General features: G+C 47.5%; 2 protein-coding genes across 2 annotated transcripts in view; both read right to left on the bottom strand.

Annotated features, from left to right (window-relative positions):
* LOC118010010 (low-density lipoprotein receptor-related protein 5-like) overlaps positions 1 to 9,293 on the bottom strand; it is a 14,352-nt gene extending 5,059 nt beyond the window's left edge. The window contains exons 1-7 of the mRNA XM_035004115.1: positions 8,810 to 9,293; positions 7,427 to 7,630; positions 6,314 to 6,482; positions 5,813 to 5,980; positions 4,444 to 4,669; positions 3,802 to 3,927; positions 1,339 to 1,563 (exon numbers count right to left, since the gene is read on the bottom strand). Coding sequence (XP_034860006.1) covers positions 1,339 to 1,563; positions 3,802 to 3,927; positions 4,444 to 4,669; positions 5,813 to 5,923 — 688 coding nt within the window. The 5' untranslated portion in view covers positions 5,924 to 5,980; positions 6,314 to 6,482; positions 7,427 to 7,630; positions 8,810 to 9,293. The remainder of the gene's footprint in view (positions 1 to 1,338; positions 1,564 to 3,801; positions 3,928 to 4,443; positions 4,670 to 5,812; positions 5,981 to 6,313; positions 6,483 to 7,426; positions 7,631 to 8,809) is intronic.
* A 1,750-nt stretch (positions 9,294 to 11,043) lies between these two features.
* On the bottom strand, positions 11,044 to 16,492 carry LOC118009850 (LDL receptor repeat-containing protein egg-1-like). The gene is made up of 6 exons (XM_035003859.1): positions 16,375 to 16,492; positions 14,996 to 15,229; positions 13,419 to 13,532; positions 12,792 to 12,900; positions 12,152 to 12,391; positions 11,044 to 11,310 (listed from the first exon to the last, which is right to left on the bottom strand). The coding sequence occupies exons 3-6, from the start codon at positions 13,458 to 13,460 to the stop codon at positions 11,129 to 11,131; spliced, it is 573 nt and encodes a 190-aa protein (XP_034859750.1). The 5' UTR covers positions 13,461 to 13,532; positions 14,996 to 15,229; positions 16,375 to 16,492; the 3' UTR covers positions 11,044 to 11,128.
* Positions 16,493 to 17,315: the final 823 nt, after the last annotated feature.

Raw genomic sequence — 17,315 nt, 5'->3', positions numbered from 1 at the left:
CCCCTCTCCCCTCTCACTGATTCCATTTCCAGCCCCTCTCCCCTCTCCAGTGAATAGGGAGTGGGGCTGAAAGTTCTAAGATTCTAGCCGTGGCTTGGTCTTTCTGGTAAACAACCTCCCAGGGTCAGTGGTAAGATTTTTAAATTTGTTCTGGCCTTAAGTCTGGATAATGTAGAAATGGACCTTAAAATCAATTTTGCACTGCACTGCAGACCCTACCAAAACTGCCTCATTCAAACCAAGCTCTTCCTATCACCTAGAAAATTCCAAAGGACTTAGGGGAGCTCTGTGTCCAATGCTATCACTCAGGAAGTTACAAAGGTCTTAGGAACTCTGTGCCTGTAACCAGGGACAGAGACCTATATATTTTCTATTATTTCAGAGCCACCTATCACAGGGACTCAACATGCCACAGTAGAAGCCAGCTCAAATGAAATTGCCAGTCCCTTACAAATCCTTGATGTGATCACTGTAACACAGAAACCTATTGGCTAAGATTAGCCAGTGGAGTGAAGGTGGCATTTTAATTGGTGGGAAGAAATGGGAAGAAATTCAAGATCACGAGTTTCCTCAGACAGCCATCAGATGTATTTCAAGAACGCTGCCCATTTCACTTTTTCCGGGACAGGTATTGGAAGTTCTTAGGTGCCAGGCATTGTGCTTGCCCACAGGACTCGGTAGAGTCTACTGCTCTGAAGGATGTCTCAGGAACACGCATTTCAATATGGCGCTTCTTGTAGTAAAGCATATCATTGGTACTTAGAGTACCCAGGGCCCAGACATTCAGAAATCAAATTACTAGCCTAGAGCTCTAGCCTCACGTTCTCTTTTATAAAGTAGGTGTTTGCCTTTAGGTGGAGTACAGGGCAATAAGGGTGGGCTGTGCCATTCAGCAGTGTGGGAGAGGAGAGAAAGTATATATCACCACAATAAGAAGATATCTTGCTAGTTCTCTCAGAAATCTGCATTGTAAATCACTTCTAAGTTAGTGCAAGAAAAATCTGCAATGCAAAATTGAAATATTTAAGGTCTATTGCTGTCCTACCCAAAGGCCAGAAAAATAGAATTGAATTTCAAAAATTTACCAGTGACCTTAGGATTTCCCAAATCATGGTAGCCTTTTAACAGCCTGTGCACCTTTCGTAAGTAAAAGGGTAAGTCAGATAGTTCATATTTAAATTACTTTAAAGCCATTCTTTGGCATTAAGGTTGATTCAGATCAGGAACAGGTAGTTTTTTTGGGGGGGTTTTGGTGGGGTTTTTTTTTTTTTTTTTGGCTCTCATTAATTTTAGAGCCAGAAAATAAAGAGGAAAATCCAAAATAGCCACACAGCTTACCTGTATGCTCTGTCCAAATCTCTCGCTTTTCTCCTGAATAGCCAGTTGAGCAGAATAGCTGTCCCTGGGCATTTGTCCAGTAGATGAGGTTTCTTTTCCAGTCAATATCCAGTAAATAGATGTTCCTAGGATGCTCTTGAACTAGGGTTCTCTCTATAGCAGTTCCCATAAAACCAACTTTCAGTAAGTAGAGACGTTTGCCAGAAGAAAACACTAGCTTTAACTCTACCAAGAAAAAGGAGAGATTTACTGTTTGGCCAGTTGTCAGATAAGCCCCATGCTCCTTTCTTGAGCAATCTCTCCAGCTGAGGTACACTTCTAAAGGGGTCTTATCAAATTCCCTTCTGAAACACATATACAACACCAATGCCCTAGCTTCCTTGGAGAAGGGAGTCATTTGGGCAAATGAAGAATTGCTCTGCTTTCCCAAGGCACTAAGTCTTTCGAATTCCTGCTGAAAATTTAACACAGAACCACAAGGATCAGGGCTGGGCGGTGCCCCGTTTGATTCAGTAATGTCCTTAAATCCTTGCTCATGGCACACAAGTCTCAGTAGAAAGAATTTTAAATTCGATTGCCTATTTAAAGGAAAGTTACTTGGGTATTTAACTCTATATATAATGTTCAAGATACAATTTAAGCTCAAGTCCTGAGTTTGGCACAATGGCCTATTACATACGCCATGATCACATTCAGTGGCTACCCCTGAGAATTATGTTCTTTAAAGGTAGTTAGAGGGGTGCCTGGGTGGCTCAGTTGGTTAAGCGACTGCCTTCGGCTCAGGTCATGATCTCAGGGTCCTGGGATTGAGCCCCACATCGGGCTCCTTGCTCGGCGGGAAGCCTGCTTCTCCCTCTCCCACTCCCCCTGCTTGTGTTCCTGCTCTCGCTATCTCTGTCTCTGTCAAATAAATAAATAAAATCTTTAAAAAAAAATTAAAAATAAAAAAAATAAAGGTAGTTAGAGCATGAATGTATTTATCCTTCTTAAAACCTGAGTGTTCTTTAGCAAAAAGTAATTGGCGGGGGGGGGGGGCACCTGGGTGGCTTCGTCAGTTAAGCACCCGACTCTTAGTTTCAGCTTAGGTCATGATCTCAGGATTGTGAGATTGAGCCCTGCATTGGGCTCCATGCTCAGCGGGAGTCTGCTTGAGATTCTCTCTCCCTCTCCTTCTGCCCCTCCCCCTGTTCATGCGCTCTCTAAAATAAATAAATAAAATCTTTCAAAAAAAAAAAGTAATTTGGATAGAGATGCTCAATGGAGCTTATAAGCCTCAATATTTCAAAGACAAATCAATTAACAGTACTGAAGTAGACCCTGCTTACAAACCTAAGTCAGAACACACAATAGTCATAAGACTATGGAGAATTTCTTTTTCATACCAACTTAATTTTGGGGTAAAACTGAGAGGTGTTTGCTATTTTTTCCTGCTTCAAAAATCAATCAAACCCAAATATTCATTGATGGATGAATGGAGAAACCAAATATAGTATAAATAAAATGATCATTCAGCCTCAAAAAGAAAGGAAATTCTGACACATATGACAACATGTACGAACCTTAAAGATAGTAAAGTAAAATAAGCCAGCAACATAAGGACAGATACTGTAGGATTCCACTTATATGGAATCATATAAGTTGTCACATTCATACAGAAAGCAGAATGGTGGTTTAAGGGTGGGGCTGGCGGGAAAAGAATGGGGAGTTATTGTTTAATGGGTATAAAATTTCAGTTTAGGGAGATGAAAAAGTTCTGGAGGGGCGCCTGGGTGGCTCAGTCAGTTGGACATCCGACTCCTGATTTCGACTCAGGGCGTGATCTCAGGGTCATGAGATCAAGTCCCACATCAGGCTCTGCACTCACTGGGGAGTCTGCTTGAGTTTCTCTCCCTCTCCCTCTGCCCCTCCCTTTTGCTCACACTCTCTCTCTCTAAAATAAATAAATCTTAAAAAAAAAGAAAAAAAAGAAAAAGTTCTGGAGATGGATGGTAGTGATAGTTGCATAAAAATGTGAATACACTCAAAGCCACTATACACTTGAAAGAGGTTAAAATAGCAACTTTTATGTTCTGTACTTTTAACACAATAAAAAAAAAAAAACCTAATCAAGATCTTTGGAGGGCGCCTGGGTGGCTCAGTTGGTTGAGCGACTGCCTTCAGCTCAGGTCATGATCCCACGGTCCTGGGATCGAGTTCCGCATCGGGCTCCCTGCTCTGCGGGGAGCCTGCTTCTCCCTCTCCCACTCCCCCTGCTTGTGTTCCCTCTCTCGCTGTGTCTCTCTCTGTCAAATAAATAAATAAAATCTTTAAAAAAAAAAAAAAAAGATCTTTGGATAACAAAATTTATCAAAGTAAGGTTGTCCGTGTAAAAGTGATTGATCCCAAAATGGAAACTACATTATTTCCAGGCCTACCATGGGATGTGCCTCCTTGAGCCAAGCCCATTTCGCCCAGCACACTTACCACTACATATCCCAGAAGGTAAAAGGAACATTCCCTCTGGACAAACACACTGATAGCCCTTGGGATGGACGGGGGACAGGAGACAGAGGTGGCTGCACGAGCCCGGAGCGCATGCTGGGTATCTGCCTATTTTCAAATAGAAATAGGTTAGATATGATCTCAGAATTCTCCATACTTGTTCAAAACTTAATACTCAAGGGGAGTTAAGTTAGTTTTGCCTTAAGAGGAATCCCAGGATACTCGTTACCTTCTAGGTTAGGCATGCTGACCTTTAAACTCCCATGATCCCCTTTCGGATAGTAGCAATTACTTATCCATATTAAGCTCAGGCCAGTAAGTCTTCAACTAACAGGATCTTCTGCCCTAGAGTTAAGGCAAAAGGACTGGCTGGTTGCTGATAGGAAGACTCCTCTAGAAGTAAATAGTGGTCTCGGCTCTCTACTTCAGTGAGTCTCTCGGACCCACTTAAGAAGTATTATCTGAGTTGAATCTGACATATAATTTCTGATTAACAAAAGCTTTTAACTCCTAGTCAATGAATATTTGACTTCCTTCTGTAAACAGGATGCTGGGCTTTCTTCAATTTTCTGTCAAGAACTGAAAACTTCTACGTCATCAACAGTTAACATGTCAGTGACATACCCTTGGGCTGTTGGGATTTGTGGAGGACCGAGAAAGCAGATATGGAAGCACTGAGCAATACCACTCTCTCCTTTGGGGTGTGAGGCGAAGTGTGAAACAGCCGTATTTTATTTGCCCAGAAGAAAGAGTTCTCAAATACAGCTAGTCCTATTGGGTCATCATCTTCCAAGAAGATCTCAGGAAATGTGTGCCTCCCACTGCCATCCACGTTTACTGTCTCTATGGACTGAAGGGTAGAGTCATGAGAGCCGGGCAGCATTAGCCAGAGGGGCCGACATCAGTGCGCCTCTTGCGTGGACACTGATTAAACATCTTCACACGCTATCAACTTGACAAAGATGAAAGCATCTTAGAATTCATGGAGGCTAATGCCAAAGCCAGTGGTTGGACTGGCTGGGGTCACAGGTACATTGTATAAGTAGCTGCTGTATCTTATGTCTGCATCCAGACGTTGTACCAAGTCCTTTCCCTACATTCTCTAACTGCTATCTGAGATAAACAGAGAGGGCAATGGGAGCTGAAAGAGGTGCCATAAATTGCCAAAATCACAGCTGAAGTAACAGACTTAAAAATACCACTCCCGGGGTCCCTGGCTGGCTCAGTTGGTACAGCATGCAACTCCCAAAGTCAGGGCTGTGAATTCGAGCCCCACATTGGGTGTAGAGATTACTTTAAAAAAAAATGGGGGCATCTGGGTGGCTCAGTCGGTTAAGCATCGGCCTTCAGCTCAGGTCATGATCCCAGGGTCTTGGGATCGAGCCCCACGTCGGGGTCCCTGCTCAGCGGGGAGTCTGTCTCTCCCTTTCTCTCTACCTCTCCCTACCATGCTCTCCCCCGACCCAAATAAATAAATAAAATCTTAAAAAAACAAAACAAAACAAAACACCAAAGTCTTAGAAAAAAACTATGACCCCCAAGGCTACGCTTTTAGCCACCATGTCATATTGGTCTGTCAGTTTGATGTTTCCAAAAATAAGATAAAATCAACTGTAATATTAAGACCTAGAAATAGGAGTACAAGTAAGTACTAAGTAAGAAGTACTTAACGACATGCTTTCAAGGAGGCGGTCTGCCATCTTAAAAGGTTTTATATCCTGGGTGACAACATGGAATATGACCTATACTACCAGGAAATTCCAGTGTTAAGTTTGACTGCAGTGTTTGAGAAAGCCACACTAAGTCTCCCAACCTATGTTGATCTGGTTGGGCTCCACCCAAAGATACTGGGCCATCATAGCTTGCTTTTCTCAGTCTGCATGGCCAGAAGACACCTTGCAGTGTTGATGCGAGACTTAGGAGAACTTTGTAGTTACCCACCATCCTACCAAGCCCCTACTAAATGTTCTGCTTCCTGACCTCTCTCCAGTACCTCTTTATATTCACTGATCCAGTAGAGCCGGCCAGCCACGTAGTCAAGCGTCAGTCCCACAGGCTCCTCCATGTGGACAGCTGCGAGCACCTTCTGATCCGAGCAGTCCATCCCTGCAGCTTCGATAGTTCTCTTGCCTTTCTTACCACGATTTACCCAAACAAGGACCTGAGGAAAGCAAAAGCGCAAAGTGTTAACAGTAGCCCCCCCCGCCCCCGCCCCCGCCCCCGGACTGCACATACGCTGTCCTGAACAGCCAGGCCCCCTTAGCGCTCTTGTTCAGGCCCCAGGTCACTGCGCAGCTAAGAATGCAGGAGATTTCTGCCCTCAGACTCAGTGGGCTGAAAAGCTGCTCTCCCTAGGATTCAATTTAGACTTAAAATGAAGACACTTTTGGAGCAAATGAGAGCTACGTTGAAAACGTGGAAGGGCTCCCTTATCGACTTAAATATCTAAGATAACCCATGACTTGGGATATATTCTCAAAGAAACACTACTTACTTCTTCGTGGGAAACACGATTAGCTGCTCTGGCACCAGATCCTTTTCCAAGATCTTGACATCGCCTCTGCCATCACTCAAGCCAGCACCGATGACCCTCGCGAAGCTGCTAGCCCACTACAACTGCCCCGTGAGCCAGTCCAAAGAGATACTGTCCACGGTTTTAAGTTCTGGGGATATACAAGACGGTGTTATGCTCCTGTATTCTTCTACCTTCTTCTTACCTTGAAAAAAAGATTCGGACTAAACTTTTCTACATCTTCTGATTTCAGGCTGTATGAGGCAGCAAACGGACACAGGGAAGGAAGACCAGAGATGTGCTATGTCCAATATACAGCGGGCAGTAGGGAAAGAGAAGGACCTTAGCAGAAGCAGAACCAAGAAATCCAAGAGAATGCAATGACCTCAGTTTGGGGCAACAGCTACCACAGAAGTCGCAGGGGAATCGTGAGGAATTGCAACTCTTAACTGCTAGCAGAGGATTTCTATGTGCCCAGGACAATGCCAAGCACTTCCTCACATGCACCATTCTTCTTGGATCCCCCCCTGCTTACCCAATGAAACCAGGGCTATCCCTTTCGTCTTACTGAGCGTGGCGCAAAGGAGTTAACAACTTGCTCAAAGTCACATACCTAGTGATGGAGCGGAGACTAACCTTGGCCTGAGGCCACATCCCCAAACTTTCTGTACTTCTTTAGAGTGATCTCATTCTCCGGTTATGCTCTACCAAAGCTCCTGTTGAGCCAAATTACGTGGTCTTATCTCAAATCAGGATTGTATACACTCTCATGATTCACGACAAGTGAGTCCACAGACGGTGTCCAGATAAATACGTAGGTTGCTTATACTCTGCTGGAGTAGCTTTAAGAAGTTAAGGCTCTTGGGCGCCTGGGTGGCTCAGTTGGTTGGGCGACTGCCTTCGGCTCAGGTCATGATCCTGGAGTCCCGGGATCGAGTACCGCATCGGGCTCCCTGCTCGGCAGGGAGTCTGCTTCTCCCTCTGACCCTCCTCCCTCTCATGCTCTCTGTCTCTCATTCTCTCTCTCTCAAATAAATAAATAAATAAATAAAATCTTTAAAAAGAAGTTAAGGCTCTTAACGTCAAGAAATATACCTGGATAGAGAGGAACCGAGTTTGGCTGCCCAAGGACGAACACATGTAAGACTTCATCCACCCAAAAGTACGTGCTTCTCTCAAGATCATAGGCAACAGAAGCAGGCCTCGATTTTATAGGTATCAGGGTCCCATAGATGCCTGTTCTTCAATCCAGGACACCAAGTTCTCTGTCTGCCGCTATAAGAATTTTAACAGCATCATCTGCAATAGAAGGTGGAAAATGAATAGTGACACATCCCTTTGACACTTTCTTTCAGGCCATTCTCTTTCACCAAAGATGCTGTCCCATCTCCCATGCTAAAATCCACTTATCCCTGAAGTCTGGACTCTGGTGTGTCCAGAGGAGATCTAGCTGACCACCCTAAGTTACAATTCCTCCTCTCAAGTCCAACACTTTCCAGCTCATCTTTGGAACTTTGGGCCTATTTGATTTCGATGCAGCCCTTCCCCCACCTAGACAGAGGTCCCCTCCACCACCACCCCCACCCTCTTACACAGCAGCCAAATGGAATTCACTGTTCCACCGTCAAAGCAGAGCAGGCCCAGTTAACATTTTGTCGGGGCGGGAGGGGTCTCTGGAGCACCTAGGTATATAGACTACAGAATAGCTAAGTCATTTTATTTAGGAATTTAAAAAAATTTTTATTTTATTTTTTTAAAAGATTTTATTTATTTATTTGAGAGAGAGAGAGCATGAGAAGGGGGAGGGTCAGAGGAAGAAGCAGACTCCCTGCCGAGCAGGGAGCCCGATGCAGGGCTCGATCCCAGGACTCCAGGATCATGACCCGAGCCTAAGGCAGTGGCTTAACCAGCTAAGCCACCCAAGTGCCCTAGCTAAGTCATTTTAAAGATACTTAATATGGGGGCGCCTGGCTGGTGCAGTCAGGAGAGCATGCAACTCTTGATCTTGGGGTTGTAAGATGTAGCCCCATGTTGGGTGTAGAGATTACTTAGAGAAATAAAATTAAAGAAAAATAAAGAGGGGCACCTGGGTGGCTCAGTCATTAAGCGGCTGCCTTTGGCCCAGGTCACGATCCCGGGGTCCTGGGATCGAGTCCCACATCGGGCTCCCTGCTCCACGGGAAGCCTGCTTCTCCCTCTCCCACTCCCCCTGCTTGTGTTCCCTCTCTCACTGTGTCTCTCTCTCTGTCAAATAAATAAAAAATCTTAAAAAAAAAAAAGAAAAAGAAAAAGAAAGACACTTAATAGCAACTGATACTTGATTTGGCCAAGGAATGTTGTAATAGCAGCTTCTTTATGGAAAGAATAAAGTCACCTCTAATACTAGACCCTAAAGTGAATCATCAATAGCACTTCTATCTATAATTACCGCTAAGGACAGAGCAAGGGCTAGGCTTTGCTTAGGGTCGCGAAACTCACCTGTAACTCGACAACTGGTACTATTGTAGAGCTGGTGACCTTGAACACACGCACAGGAGCAAGAGCCTGGGACATTACAGCATAGCTGGCCACAGGGACCGTAGGCCTTGGAGCATTCATCTATATCTGATGGAGAGTCAGAAGTCAGAGATGACCATGGAGCCATCTTTTGAGTGTTTTGGGGCCACTGGGCCCCCTTTCCGATGCTCACTGGACATGTATTATGTGGAAATCCCTGTGCTGGGTGCTGGGATGGACAGTCCCTGCCTCTATGGAGTTGCCATACAAGTAAGTGTAATTTTCAGCAGGAACGTCCGTGTGGAGACCCCAGATGTGTGGCCGGTGCAGAATCCAGATGGAGGTTACCTTAGCAACACTGCTGGCGGTGTTGCTGATTCAGAATGAATGGTAAGATGTTTATGCACTGCTGGGGGGAATGTCAAGTGGGGCAGTCCCTGTGGAAAAGAGTTTGAAGGTTTCTCAAGTTAAGCGTAGAAGTTACCGCGTGATACGACAATTCCCCTTCTGGTGCGTACCCCGGAGTATCGAAAGCTGGGATTCAGACCTATGTACACCAGCTGTCCATAGCATTGTCCACAATAGCCAGAAGGTGGAAACCACCCAAATGCCCCTCAACAGATGGATCAACAAAATGGGGCATATACGTAGAATGAGGTATTTGGCCTTAAAAAGGAAAGGAGAGTCTGACACCTGCTACAACACGGATGAACCTTAATGACAGGCTAAGTGAAATAAGCCAGACACAGAAGGACAGATACCCCATGACTGCACTTACATGTAGGACTAGAACAGGCAAATTCAGAGAGACAGAAAGTGGGTAGAGTTTCCCAGGGACTGGGGACAGAGGACTGTTGGGGAGGATGAGAAAGTTCTGGAGATGGATCGGGGTGATGTGTACACCCATTGTGAATGTGGTGGAGGCCCCTGAATTACACCCTTAAAGTGATTAAGACGGTAAACTGCATGGCATGTATGTCCCGCTGCCATAAAAACTTCGGAAGATGCACCAGATGAACTCTGACCTGCACAGCTCTGCCCGTCCGGCTGTAACTGCCACCCAGCTCCACACGAACACTGGACTCCCCAGCTGGTATCACTGCAATGCCTCTCACAGCCCCCATTGGCCAGGGAGCCGTTCTTCCCTGGTAGAGACAGGGCAGCGGTCAGCAGAGCTGAACAGCGTACGGATCAAACGCGCTGTGAGGACTCTAGAGGACCTCTGAAGAATAACCTTTGACCCTGCCCTCTGACCTGGGAATGTGGAGGCTTTGGGGAAAGACCGTAGAACAGGGAAAGTGAGGAATCACGGAGCAGGGGAAAGGACTTTTCCAGGCAGACAGTCTGGATAATTTCAAATGCTGGTGTATTGCTCACCCACGGAAGGGCCAGCAACCTCTTCCCTAGGTTCTCTAGAAAACAGAAGCGGCCAGGAAGGACCCTTGCCTCAGGAAGCAATATAGTAATTTCTTAGTCTCAGCGAATTACCTCTCTAGCACCAGAAACCTGTAGTTTGTCCCACTGTTCATGCTTTCAGTGTCTTATGTGTTCCTTTAGTAGAAAGCGGCTTTCACAGCCCTTAGCAGCCCTGCAAAGGTCTCATCATACACATTTAAGCCCAGATTTAAGGAGGAAGTGAGACAGATGACAAAGTGACCTGGGGACAGGTGCTCCCTCCCCCCTGCCCCAACTTGAACCAACAGTGATTTTTATAGTGAGAATCACAAGGTTTTAAAGTTTGAGATGCTTGGGGCGCCTGAGTGGCTCAGTTGGTTAAGCGACTGCCTTCAGCTCAGGTCATGATCCTGGAGTCCCGGGATCGAGTCCCGCATCGGGCTTCCTGCTCGGCAGGGAGTCTGCTTCTCCCTCTGACCCTCCCCTCTCTCATGTGCTCTCTCTCAAATAAATAAATAAAATCTTTAAAAAAAAAAAAAAGTTTGAGATGCTTGCTCAGGAGCCTCCCTCCTCACCAGGAAACAGTCTTCCTCAGTCCTTCCTCAGTTAAATCCTTAGAGAATTCACCATATGGTCTTGAACACATGATTTGCTTCTCAGTGGCAAAGTCTATGTTTTTTTATTCCAGAATTTTCGGAGCAATGTGGTTTGAGGCGTTTAGTCTATTTAGCCGTAACGTGAGGAGAACTCACAAAGTTTTACAGCTCAGGTAAGCTTTGCACACACTCAGGAGACCAGAGCCGAGGCCCGGAACTTGTAAGATGTGGGGGACCCATCACGGAAGGATGACTGCTGACGTAGGGGTTTGGTCCAAGCATTCTCTGAGAGCATGGACCCCTGTGATAACTAAGGCATTGGCTGATGTAATCGGAGTCTCCCCACCCCCACGTGACACCTGGCAATTGGGTCCTCACCACATATAGTGGGTTCATCAGCACCATCTGGGCGGTCTGCCTCCCCATCACACATCAGGGATTCCAGGATGCATTTCCCTTCATCACATCTAACCGTGCCTTCTGGACAGGAGGCTGTGTAGGAAGGAGAGCCTTCTTTTCCAACAGCACATGGGGGAAGGGGGAGCCAAACAGACAATCATTAATTATAGTAAGCTGGCAGGATTTTCAGAACCCAAGGCAAGTCTAGGTAGGAAAGAAAGTCTTATCATTTTAAGCAGAGTTGTCAGGGAACTGGGACTTAAGACTTGATAACGACAAAGTGACGCAAGCCACTGGGACACTGGGTTGAAATAATACTGAATTCGAACTGAATTAGTATTAAGTAGTTGTAATTGAAGTGGTGTTAAAATCTGTCAACGTGAGCCCTAAAGGAAGACCCTCTTACAAAACCAGTTTATACATGATAAAAATGTTAGCATCTGAATATATTCAATATTGCAGATTTAATTCTAGAAAGATCAACTGGGATTGTGGTTTACTGTGAAGTTGGAGGTTCCATTGCATTGTGTATGTGGGGTAAAGAAAAGGAACGTGGTACTCATCAAGTTCTTCGCAGGGGTTGGGGGGCGGGGGAGGGAGTCCTCTTTTAATGAGAAGTTTCCCCCTGTCATTGACTGCATAAGGACGTGAGGCATCCGTTAGGAGGCTTCCTTCAGATATGGATGCTCCGGGGTTCTGAGCCATGGCCATTTTGCCTAGAGTGTCCAGCACAGAGTTACTATTCGAGCACTGCTCGATGTTTCCGTGGACAACTAACTACGTCTTGGTCATTGCTAGGAAACATCCTATTTTTAGATATAGGATGGAAGCCTCGGTTATAGGAATGAAAATGCAACTTTTAGAAAGCAGCCCACATGGTACAACCGTCCTCTTTAAAGGACAGGCCGGGAGGGGTGGGGGGAGGGGCACTCACCACAGGCGTCCTCGTCCGAGGAGTCCCCGCAGTCATTGACCCCGTCGCACCTCCAGCTATCCACAACATACACCTGGTTCCTGCACTGCCACTGGCCCTCCAGACAGCAGTTCGGGGAGCAGCGTGCTTCATTGAGCCCATCTCCACAGTCCCCATGGACGTCACAGAGTTCCCAAGCCTCGCGACACTGAGAATGTCCCGGACACTGGGCTTTCTGGCCAGGGCATGCGATGGAGACCTCTGTAAAAGGCAGGCGCTGGCTCAGTGCGGTGGAACGGCTGAGCTGCAGGCTTGTGTATTTGGGTATTCACAGTTTGCTCACGGATTTGTTCTCCGCAAAACCACGAACCGAACGGGATGCTGGCCTCCGGAGATGTGGCCCCAACTCTGTACACTGAAGTTTCACCCCCAAAGCAGCTTAAAAAGCCAAAAGAGGCAAGAATCTTTTAGGTGATTTTGCAAAATGCAGAAGTGGATAAAAGGTCACCTGTCATCCCGGCGACAATCGAACATGTGGATTTAGCCCCCGTCCGGCAGAAGGCTATCTAGTGACTTGCTGGTGTCCCTTAATAGCGTGGAGGTTCATCGATGTGTCTAACACAGAGAGAACGTGTCCGAAGAGAAAATAAATTGTACGTACCACAGTTAACCTCATCAGAGCCGTCCAGGCAGTCCCCTGCGCCATCTAACAGAAATACACTTCCCGTCATCACACTGCCAGGCCTGTGGGTGTCCACGACACACTTCCTCTGCAGGCAGGGGGTAGTGTTCGAGAGGCAGAGAGGAAGAGGTGTCTGTCAGGGCGTTGGCAGCTTTTCAATTCGGGTTTCGTATGAAGTATTTTCATCAGCAAAAGAACAAGTAAGTCCCGATCTGCCACGGAGTCCATCCTAAATTTGCCGGTCCTTTCCGTGTCACCCTGAACAACACACCATACCCCTGCCTTCCAGCTTCAGTACTTATTTAAAATGTTTTATCCCAGTTTCAGTACTTGTCACATGTTTAAGCTAGACTTGAAGGTGAGAAGCCAGACTTGTGCTGGATTTTCTATCCCAACTAGCCCTCCACACTTGTCTTGAGAACAATGCTACCAACATGTACATCCCCAGACTTACCTGCTGAAAGCCTGCAACAACCCAGCACACCTAATATTCCTGAATAGCCCCTAGGAGGGAAAACCCTAAGACCTGACCCCGTCAGCCAGGCACACAGCACTAAGGGCCATTCTCATCCATGATGAGAACACGATAGAGCGAGGAATGCTCACCACACTGCTCATCAGTCCCATCAGGGCACTCTTGCCGTCCATTGCAGAGCCAGGTCACAGGAATGCACCTTTCCCCACACGCAGCTTGCCTCATCATGTTACACCTTACTTCATCTGCATTGGATGAACAAAAAGCGAATCCATGCGAGTTCCTGGCTTCCTTGGGTACAAGAGAACACCTTTTCATGAGAAGCTGCAGTGAAAAGGTCATTCAGAGGAAGGTCCTTCAACTAATACCCAGAACACTAGGGGGATTCAGTACCATAAAAATCCATAGGACTTCCGCAGTAATGATCCTTGGAAACTGTTCTTTCTGGTGGTGTGGAGTTGGGAAATTGCCATTCGCCTCCATTTTCCCATTCGAATGGGGTCAACTTGCACTGTTCTCAAAGAGACCCAGCTACTGCTCCAGATCTGGTTTGATCTTAAAGACTCTGTATGAACAGTTGCGCATTTAGAAGTCTAAGCTCAAAGTTTGGGCTCTAGTTTACTTTTTTTTTTTTTTTTAAGATTTTATTTATTTTTTTGACAGATAGAGACATAGAGAGAGAGGGAACCCAAGCAGGTGGGGTGGGAGAGGGAGAAGCAGGCTTCCCGCTGAGCAGGGAGCCCGATGCGGGGCTGGATCCCAGGACCCTGGGATCATGACCTGAGCTGAAGGCAGACGCTTAACGACTGAGCCACCCAGGTGCCCGGACTCTAGTTTACTTTTAAGCATGTGCAGACACATTTAAAAATTAGATTAGGATTTTGGGTCCTACATACTATCTTCATAAGAATGACTCTAATAAGTTGGGTATAAATATTTAAGGTTTCAGTTATTTGCATGAGACTAATTTACACTATGTTTTATTCAAGTCATGAAACTCGTGTTTATCAACCTTGAATGATTAATACTCAAAAATAAGCCTGTTATGGAATGTGGTCCTCAGAAGGAAACACCAGGAAGGGCTGACTATACTGAATTTACTACACTGTCCTAACTTTCAAAGAGAAAAAGCCAATCTTTAGTTCCTAGAAAAGATAAACCACATGGCCTCTACTAGAAGTCTCTGCAAGATGCAGTGAAGAACCCCCCCTCCATGGTCCTACTCCCAGGAACAATTTGTACATGGAATGGAAAGTGGTACGCAAGGTTGTGTAATGGAAATTGACAATGGAAGGCCATTGTGTAGACCACACCTTCTTTGGTAAGCGACCATTTCTTAGTCTTACTTGTATCCCTCTAAGATAGTACTTTTAGCTTAGCTACTCAAGGTTTGATTTTAAGGCTGACTTATAAAAAACATTTTCAATAAAATATTCAGAAAGTATTGGTTACTAATGGGTAGCTAACAACTCTGCCATCTACTCAGATGCCATGCAAACAATCTCACTTAGCTTGACCAAAACCATTGAGAGCAGGTGATATTGGCATTTTAGTGAGATCACTTACTAACAATATGACCTTGGGAGAGTTACTTCCTCTCTCTGGATCTGTTTTCTGTCTATAAAATGAGACTAGTAAATAAGTGATCAGAAGAGAAAGATTCATAGATTAAATGGCCACAAAGCCACTTGGCGCGCAGTATACCCACCATATAAATCTTCATAAAGCGTTAACTCTTTTGCTACCACTTCTGGAAGGTCCTTCCAGAAGGATCCCAATTAGGGCTCCAGTCAGCCCTCAAAGACTCACACTTGCAGGTGACTCACACCTGGAACAACATTTTGCCCTGGTGATTCTCAGTCTGGAGACCAAGTGTGCATATAGATTCTACACATCTGCAGAGGGGTCTCAAAACATTACTTCTCACTTATGTAGATGCTTCCTGTGAATAAATCAGATATATTTTAACATACTTACTTATATGTTAAGTATAGGGTAGCTTTCTCATAGTCTGTTAATATGCCAAGTAGGGTGATCACATGCTATTCTAGAACAGACATCCTAAAGAGGGCTGCATGCCATAAGGCTGCGGTAACCACTGCTTAGTAAAAAATGCGTCAGTAGTGATGCAAAAAGACCACACAGAGCAAGGGCTTCTCAGCACTGCAGAGATGCCCCACCAGGTGAGGCAAAAAATCCTGTGGGTTAGAACCCCTCCTGGAAGACACACAACTCAGTTTAAGTGGCACCTCTTCCAAATTAGTTAACATCCGCTTGACCAAGAGTCTGCATAAGCTAAAATGATTTAAAACCAGCCCTCAATCTATGAGGGCCATTGAGGAGCACCTGTCGGGAGAGATCCGCAGGCCAGATGCTTTGACAAATGCTAGGCACCTCCTAGACATGGCTAAGCCACCAACCGGCCACCCACCACTTGGGAACTGGGGGTGTCTCAGTCACCCTGGGGCATGGACTCAGCTCTCCTCTGCCCTGGGGTCTGCCTAAACCTGAGTGGTATATCAACAAGTGCCACAGAACTGCACCTCAGACCCAAGCCCCATTTCCCCGTGCTGTTTCTGGAGTGAGGTTATGTCTTCCTGAGGCCGGGGCCTCCACCCAGGCTAAATCTGCTGCCTGGTGAACCCTGAGCTGCGGGTCCCCTCGGAGACTAGGGCTAGAAAGCGGATCCCACTAGACCAGGACGTTGGGGGAAGGAAGAGGGTGCGCCCTGCACTCAGGTGTGCAGAGCTCTCTCCCACACGCTTGGGGAAGGATGAAGGAAAGACACCGAGGGTGTCCGCGGAGCCCACCTTCCCTTCCACCCACTGGGCAGAATGGGAAGGAGTCAAGGGCAGAGAAGCAGGGGACCACGCGACTCATCTGCCCCCCCCCCCCCCCGAAGGCCCGACGTCACCCTCCTCTGTGGAAAGTCACTGCAGAACGGGGGGTGGGGGGCGTCGCGCACGCCAGCCAGGGTGCCCCAAGCTCTCCTCCCGCCCCTTGCAGCGCCCCCCAGCCCGCCACCCCTGTACCCTGCGAAGCGGGCTGCAGTCCCTTCCAGGGCGCCCCGCCCGCGGCCCCACTCACCGGTCCCGGAGCCCGCGATGCCGCCGAGCGCGGCCAGCACCCGCCGCAGGAGCAGAAGGAGCGCCCGGCGCCCCATGGCGGGGAGCGGACTGGGCGCCTCGGGGCTGGCGTCGCGCTCGCGGGAGGAGACCGCGGGCGGCAGGAGACCGCGGGCGGCAGGGGAGCGCGGGCGGTGCCGGCGGCCGGCTTGCCTCGGCTCGCGCCGCTCATTGGGCCTGGCTGGGGCCGTGGGCGGGGCGTGGGGAGCATCGGCGCCGCCAGCTCCCGGGGCCTCGCTGCCCGGGCCCCAGCCAGGCTGCCGGGGGCACCGCGCCCGCCTCTCCGCGGGTCTCCCCTCCTGCCGTGGGACAGCAGACACTCGCCTAACTCGGGGCCTGGCCATTGCCACGCTGAGAGGCAAAGTGGGAGCGCTCAGCCGTGCTTAACCAAAGGATTCCCAAACTTCTAAGAGCACAGGAATCACCTGGCACTCTCCTTAATAGGCAGACTCTGATCTTGCAGGTCTGGAGCGGGGCCTGAGAGTCTCTAACAAAATCGTCATCAGGTGATGCCTTTGTTGCTGGTCCTCAGACCTCACACTGAAACCCCAGGGCTTAATAGCTTCCAAACTAGGGCGGCACTGTGACCCCAGGTCTCAGGAACCCTTTTCTGCCAGGACTCCCGCTCTGCCTCCTGCCTTCCCAGCGCACCTTGGCAGAAGCAGGCCCTCCTGACCTGGGTCTGTGCTGATGGCTCTGAGGTGTGAGCCCTGAAAAGCACCAAAGCCCTGAAAAACACCATTCCTCTTTCAGTCTGTGTCCCTGCAGGAGTGGAATGCTCTCATCAACCATGGGACACCGACATGGATTTGGTGGGTGGAAATCCCCGGAGGGTCGCAGACTTCTAGGACTGGAAGGATTCGGAAGGTCATTTTATCCAAATGCTGCCATTCGGGGATGAGG

The sequence above is a fragment of the Mirounga leonina genome, unplaced genomic scaffold (genome assembly GCF_011800145.1).
Source record: "Mirounga leonina isolate KUSES-001 unplaced genomic scaffold, KU_Mleo_1.0 Mir_128, whole genome shotgun sequence".
Classification (NCBI taxonomy): Eukaryota; Metazoa; Chordata; class Mammalia; order Carnivora; family Phocidae; genus Mirounga; species Mirounga leonina.
The sequence above is the reverse complement of the archived record's forward strand: the minus strand, read 5'-3'. Positions and strand labels throughout refer to the sequence as shown.